At 41.8% G+C, this 7,958-nt stretch overlaps 1 protein-coding gene across 2 annotated transcripts in view; it reads left to right on the forward strand.

The window, feature by feature from the left end:
• Positions 1-7,958, forward strand: part of PIKFYVE (phosphoinositide kinase, FYVE-type zinc finger containing) — a 921,889-nt gene that overhangs the window by 874,098 nt on the left and 39,833 nt on the right. For both annotated transcript variants that reach the window (XM_068244945.1, XM_068244946.1), the window contains one exon: positions 6,259-6,333. In XM_068244945.1, the coding sequence (XP_068101046.1) occupies positions 6,259-6,333 (75 nt within the window). The remainder of the gene's footprint in view (positions 1-6,258; positions 6,334-7,958) is intronic.

Below are 7,958 nucleotides of genomic sequence, written 5' to 3' on the forward strand. Positions count from 1 at the left end.
ACTTAGACTTTATTTGTACATTGTAATTTTAGAACACTTGGGCAGTGATAGTATTCCTTTAAATGTGGGAAGGTTGTGAGGAGGTGGGATTTATACTGAATTAATTTTAATTCTCTTTATGTGTTTCCGATTTGGGAGGGGGGACTGCCACAATCTAAGGAGGGGCTGTCCTAGAGGGCTCGCGGGAACACTGCTACCAGGTAAGCAGCCGGCACTTTCAGCCGCTCTGATACACTGCTGATTCTTGCTTGTAAACACACTAAAGGCTGTGAGAAGGTCAACAGAGGAGAAAGTCCATGCACAGGAACAGACGCCAGCTCAAGAGTGCAACTCACCAGTCCACAGAATGTCAATTCAACGAAGAGAAAAAGCAGTGGTGCACATCCACCTAAAACTTCAATTTATTGCTCCATTAAAATTAATTCATCCAAAACTACACAACCAGCAAAATGGAGAGAGGTACAGGCAGTGAATAGTCAAAGGCTGTGAGAAGGAGTTGGGGATCTGTGCACTGATAATAACAGCATACCAAGCCACCCAGACGCTTGCAATACTCGGGATCCCAAGGCTGCCCGTGGAGATTGGTAAGAGCTGACACTTGCACAATATCGTCTCTCACTGGAGTTTGCCAGCTAACGGCAAGTTACACCTAGCCTGCTGACTTGCGTATAAGCCGAGGGGGGGACTTTTCAGCACATTTTTTGTGCTTTAAAATTTAGCTCATACGCGAGTATACTGTATACAGTAATGGGATCACTCAGTAATTTTCTCCAAGTGGTCAATATACCTAAATATCATTGATAAAACTCATGTCCCTAGACTTTCCACATGCGAGTTATGTGAAGACACAAGATATAAACTACCATTATAGCCCATGCATAGCTGCTTACAACTTTGTTGAATTAATCATTTATTTATTTATTTATTGTATTTATAAAGCGCCAACATATTACGCATGAAAGATCACTAAAAAACAACTAACAAATGAGCAGCATTGTTCTTTTTTGTTTCTCTTGCCATGGGAAATTACTTGCTTGTCAGTGTCCCTCTTTACCTTTTAATTAAACTACACACGCTGCACAGGTGTAGCCAAGTAGCAACGCATGTACGCTATGAGACTTCTGCTGTGAGGGAAAAAAATGTTAAAAGGCTTACCGCACTTTGAAATTTTGTAATCCTTCTGACTTGCTACTCAGCCTAGTCACGTATTCACGTTAGAAACTTTCCTTCCTCCTCGTATGCAGTACAGCATTCGTCCAGAAGACGGCTTGGCTGAGGAGGCAGCTTGTAACTAGACTCAGTCATACAACAAGTAGGTGTTCGATGTGAAAAAAACGCACCTCTCCTCATCTGCATTGAGTTACCTTGCCAGCATGGGCAATGTTATGGATAACTCTTAATGTACCCATACATCTAATGACTTGGTGGCCGATCGACCATCCAATTTGAGAATTATCGAATTGGATGAAAGTTGGTGCCGCCAAGTGCATGCCGGATTGATGATGTGACCAATTTTGGACCAAGCATGTTGATTGGACATGCTGTAAGATGTCGGGCCCTTGTGGTCGATCGGGTGCGTGTGAGTATTGGTGAGCGATATCAGGACAAGCGACAAAACCCCCGGTGCTGTTTCCGCAGTGTATAAATGTGTATGTATGCCTGCATTTAAACTGCACCTGTCCTGTTTTGCGGTGCCTGTCCATCTTCTGATTCCACCACTCTTCCATTAGCCCTAAACATGCCGCTGCCACAGTGTGACATGGTGTGTATACAGCTAACGGAAGAGCGGTGGATTCAGAAGACGGAGAGGCATCAGGACACAGGACAGATAATGTATAAATGCACACATACATGCACATTTATACACTGCAGGAACAGTGGTGAGGCGGCGAATTTGACTGATTCTTGAAAGAAATTGATTGGGAATCAGCCTGCAGTGTAGGGCGGCAACAGCTCTCTCTCCAATCAGATTCGACTAAAGAGAGACAATTGCTGTAATCTTTTTAACACCTCCTTTCACCTGGCAGAACTTCAATCAAACTCTCTTACCCCATATTTAATATCTAGAAGTAAGATCAGCAGTGCATTCGGTAGATTCTCCTTTTGTAGTAAATGGTTCGGTTCACATCAGCCAGTATTGAGGTAAATGGTCTGTTGACATAATAATTTGTTTTTGTTCTTTTATTTTTTTTATTCATATTGTATTATATGTTGACATTGCAAGGTATCATGCTTGGTAAGTTTATAGGAATGAAAATCTGCTATTGCTTAAATCAAATCAGTGGTAAAATAAACATTTGTCTAGGACATAGAGTCTACTAGAGATGATTCTGCCCACTTTCACACACACAAATCCGGAATCGCAGCCTGTTGAAATCAATAGGCTGGTTCAGAATTCGAGTGTGTAAAAAAAAAAAAAAAAAAAAAAAAAAAACAAACTGAAGACCGCTTTAGAATTCTGGACAATGCATCAGAATCTCATAGCTGTGCATGGCGCAGCTACAGCGATTTGGATGAGTAATCGCGCTGCACTAATGTCTGGGTCTGTCTTGAAGACTTGAAGAACAACTGAGTGAGAAAGATAAGGAGACGGCTATATTTATTCCCTTTTAAACAATACCAGTTGTCTGGCTGTCCTGCTGATCCATCTGCCTCTAATACTTTTAGCCATAGACCCTGAACAAGTATGCAGCAGATCAAGTGTTTCTGACAAGATAAGCTGCATGCATGTTACTGGTTTTATTCACTACTGAAGTGAAATAGATCAGCAGGGCTGCCAGGCAACTAGTATTGTTGAAAAGGAAATAAATATGGCAGCCTCCGTATTTTTCTCAGTTCAGTTGTCCTTTAAGCCTGGCACTAGTGGAATCCTGGCCTATAGGTTTTCTTTTGCGTCTTGTCTGAGTTTGAAATCCAAGGTGTAATAAGTCAGGAACTAAGCATGCATAAAAAGTATACTGCGAATACAACTATATCAAAATGTAAATCAAAGTTCTTTCAGTTTCTTCGGCAAAGTTTTGGATTTTTCATACATTTTTATGACGACAAAGAACCTAGTTTTCAAATTTTCACAAATTAAATTGTCTTATGATCCATTGCCTTCCATTTTTGCCAATCATTCGTTATTCTTGCAATCTTAATCACTTCAGGACCATAGGCTTACAACCCCCTAGTGATCAGGCTACTTTTTATAATTCAGGCCACTGCAGCTTTAAGGGCTCGCTGCAGGGCCATACAACTCAGCACACAAGTGATTCTCTCCCCCCCCCCCCTTTCTGCCCACCAACAGAACTTTGTTGGTGTCGTCTGATCGCTACTGCAATGTTTGTTTGTTTTTGTTTTTATTTAATTTTTTTTTATAAATGTGTTTTTTTAATATAATTTTTTTACCAGCCCACCCCCGACCACAGCTCATGGGTCTCCGACTCAAATTTGACACATGCGCCTGCCCACTTTCCACTATAACCGAATACAGAATGTCACAGGGGCCAAAAAACAGGTTTACTAGAACAGAAGTTCTATTATATCTGGATTTTCTATACCAGGTGTCCCATATACTTATAATGGTGTTTGGTCGGTACCTGGACATTTAGATTATATCAGAATAATTATCATAAAATTGGGCATCCTAAATAATGCAATACATTGTACTATATGTCTTCTTTAAAGTGTACCTTGAAAATAAATAAAAATAGCTGCTTACCTCCGTAGATCCTCCTTCAGATAGCCATTCCAGTATTGGACTCACTGTGACAAGCCTTGTTGAATATGTTCTTGTGGCTGTGCTTATCTTCATGTACGAGCATGGCTGAACTATGGCCTGCGCTGTAACATGAAGATGCTTCTGCACTGCTTTTTTCTCAGTAAGGGTGACTTTGTGCTACGGTGCAGGCACGGCCTATACTTATTCCATGAGCAATGCAGCGATGCTTCTACATGGACGGGAGCCTAGATGTGAAGTAGAAGAGGGCCCTGGCAAGCAGTGGTGGGATGGATGAGGACTGGAGAAGCCTCTGGATCATCCAGAGGCTTCCCTCTACATTTTGGAATGTGTTTGCCACAGGCTTTCTTTAATGCTTATGTGGTTCATTTTGTAACTGTTTCTAATGGAAGGATCAGTAATTATTATGGTCCTGTAATTACCTCAGTAAGCTCAGAGCTTAAAAACTTGACTTTATCTGAGCTATAATGGGGTTGTCTCTCTATTCATATCTTAAAGACAATATAAGAATTGATTAAATTATCAGTGTGTCAGTTTGAACATTTACTATGCAGTTCCTACTATTTTTAGTTAAATATAGGGTTTACATGATTCGCAAATCCTTGCATCTAAGTTATTTTATAGAGCTTCCCAACATTTTTGTAGGTGGGATTGTAATAAGGGCAAATGTTTTGATGGTAAATTAACTATTTTTGTATCGTTATGATTTGTATGTTATGATAAAATTGCCATTTACCATATGAAAGTCACATGATTAGGGCCCTCAAGGTTAGTTTGTAGAAAAACATTTTTTAAGGCTCTCAAAGACCATTGTGGTACTTTGTGCAATGCCTTTTTTATGTGAAAGAGTTTGTAACTGAATAGTCTGTTGGTTTACAACCAAGGGAGAGATTATTATACTGTATTTAGTATGTGAGAGACCTTTTATTTATAGGGTTTCAAAGAAGAACAAGATGTTTGTGCCCAGGAGCGTAACTAGGTCCCACCCTGCAGAAATTCTGAATGGGCCCCCCCCTCTGGGGCCCGCTCAGGGCCATTTTGGGGGGCTGAAGGGGTTGCAGCATGAGGGGAAAGCCATGCTGCACATCGGCGGGGAGGGGGGATGGTCCCCCTGTCACCTTGGGCTCTCCCCTCTGTGCTCCCCTCCAGCATCAATAAGTGTGTGTGTCTAGGCGGCGGGCAGCGGCAGATCCACATACCTTCCTTACGTTCCAGCACGGATGCTTCTCCCTCTAGTGTCTGACGCTACTTCCTGTTTACACATCAAAGGCTAGAGAGAGGAACATCCACGCTGGAACAAAAGGAAGGTATGTGGATCTGCCGCTGCCCGCCACCTAGATACACAGTTATTGATGCTGGAGGGGAGCGCAGAGGGGAGAGCCCCATGTGGGGGGGGGACCGTCCCCCCTCCCCGCCGATGTGCAGCATGGCTTTCCCCTCTTGCTTCGACCCCTTCAGCCCCCCAAAACGGCCCTGAGCGCCCCCCCCCCTCCCCCGAAGGTGCAGGGGCTGCAGGCCCTATTGTTACGCCAGTGTTTGTGCCATTTAATAGTTTTAGATAAAGGCTTTTTTTTCTTAATTGTTACCACAATTTATTTTTCACTTCTTTCCCCAGATCCGTACATTTTTATTTTCCTATTATTATGTTTTTTTCTATACATGTCAGTTTATATCAGTATCCTTTCCCAGATTTTGTGCGGTCAGGTGACTAGTACATTTCTTTCACGATTTTTTTGCTTATTTGTGTTTTGCTTTTTTTTATTGCTGTTTGTTAATCTGCTAAAATCATTTTAATTGTATAGATGATTACTAAATATATTGGTGGTCAAGAGTTAACAAGGAGGTATGTATAGCTTTTGTTTTAAATAGCCATGCTTAATCACACATATTATCCTGGTGATTGGACAATCATCCTAAAAATATATAGGGCTTGATTCACAAAGCGGTGCAAACTGTTTAGCACGGGTGTGCTAAACAGTTAGCATGTGAAGTGCCGTTCGCGGACTTTTGCGCGCGCAAAGTGCCTCGATTCGCGCGATCGTGGACTGTTGCGCGCGCAATTTGCCGCGGAAAAGTCCGCGAACGGCACTTCACGTGCTAACTGTTTAGCACACCCGTGCTAAACAGTTTGCACCGCTTTGTGAATCAAGCCCCTAGACTGTCATCCTAAAATTCGTGGCAGTAGCAGCCTGAATCACAGTCTGCTGAGCGCAAAACTGATTGCAGAAAGACAACTGGGAGCAAAAGTTCTATTGACTCTGGACTCCGCAAATACTGCTCCAGCTCCAACTTCTCCTGAACGTTACAAACAGCAGTTACACCACAATCAATTTTACAATGCTATTCACCTATTTTTTATTTTTTTTAATTTAATGTGAACAGTTTCTTCCTAACTCTGTCAAAGTGCTAAGAAATAAAATACAACTAATTAGAAGCAATTACATTGTAGCAAATTTAATTTACTTCTCAGTTTTGCTATAGTACTATTTTTATTGTTTTGTGAAATTAAAAAAGAATATATTTATATCTGTTAACAGACTACATCAGAACATTTACCTGGGACAAGAAACTTGAAATGGTTGTTAAGTCTACTGGTATCTTGGGAGGTCAAGGTTAGTTGATTTTTTTTTTTTTTTTGCATTTTTAAAAAAAGTACTGATTTTCATGTATTGTAAATATATACATTTATTTTCAACTTTTTGCTGTGAAGCATGCCTTGGCAATTCTGTTTATCTATACGTATAAATCTTTTTTTTTTTTTTTTTTTTATAAAACAAGGATTTATTAAAAAAAACATTTTGCAAAAGAGCATTGCATTCAAGATAAAAAAAAAAAATCAAATCCAGAATCTTTCTATATACTGTACATAGATGCAGAACATCCCATTGAAACAAGATATGCGTCTTTATCTTGTCAGTATCCACTTTATAAAAGTTTCTAAAACCTTTATCAATAGTTGAACAGCATGTAAGTAGATGGCTCAAACTTCAGATTTTGGGTTTGCGAACGCGAACTTCCGCAAAAGTTTGAGTTTGCATGAACCAGGCGAACCACCATAGTCTTCAATGGGCAGGCGAATTTTAAAACATACAGGGACTATTTCTGGCCACGAAAGTGATGGAAAAGTTGTTTCAAGGGGTCTAGCACCTGGAGGGGGTCATGGCAGAGTGGGATACATGCCAAAAGTCCCTTGAAAAATTACGTATTTGACGCAGAGTAGGGTTACAATCCCTAAAGGGCAGAAGTCACATTGCATTGCTAAATTGGAGGCATAATGTGCTTTAAAACTTGTGTATACATCAATCAGGTAGTGTAAGTAGTGTACTGCTTCACACTGACAGATCAAACTCACTATTTAACACACCGCAAACAGCTGCATAGGGTTGTCATTAGTTGACACTTTCAGGACATAAATGTTGCCTTTCAACATCATGGTACAGTTTGGGTATCGCCTTTTTGGAAAAATTATTGCGGCCTGGTATCTTCCACTGCGGTGTCACAATCTCCACAAATTTTCGGAAGGCCTCAGAGTCCATTAGCTTGTTGTATGGTAACAGCTGGCGGGCTAACAGTTCCAACAAGCCAGCCGTCAGACAACGGGCAAGGGGGGGACTGGCAGACATTGGCTTCTTCCGCTCAAATATTTCCTTAAAGGACACCTGGCTGCTGTGGGCACAGGAGCAGAAACTGCTCAAGGTGAGAGGCAGAGTGGAGGAGGGTGGCTGTGAAAGTGCAAAGGCAGCAGAGGATAAAGGGGCTGAAGATGCTGCACCTGGAGAAGGAAGAGGAGGCAGAGGGTGGCTTTGCCTTTCTGTGCTGCTTTTCCTCATGTGCTCCTCCCATTGGTGTTTGTGATGGGACAGTAAGTGCCTTCTTAAGGCACTTGTCCCTACGTGGGTGTTGCTTTTTCCACGATTTCGTTTTCGGTGGCAGATAGTATAGATGGCATTGCTGTAATCTGAGGCAGAGACACAAAAAAATGCCACAGTGGTGAGCTTTGGGATGACGGCATTTTGCTGGTGGCGGCAGCAGCTGGCGTTGAAAGGCATATTGGCTGGATGACCCTAGATGGCAATACATGCTGTCATACACTGCCACGAGCTGTTTGCGACAAGCTCCCCCTGCTGCTTACATCGACTCGTCTCCTCCTCCTCTCTGTCTCCTTTCATCTTCTCTTCCGGGCACCCACGTGACAGCTATGCACACATCATCATCATCTTACATAGCTTCGCTTGTA

This window comes from Hyperolius riggenbachi, chromosome 7 (genome assembly GCF_040937935.1).
Source record: "Hyperolius riggenbachi isolate aHypRig1 chromosome 7, aHypRig1.pri, whole genome shotgun sequence".
Taxonomy (NCBI): Eukaryota; Metazoa; Chordata; class Amphibia; order Anura; family Hyperoliidae; genus Hyperolius; species Hyperolius riggenbachi.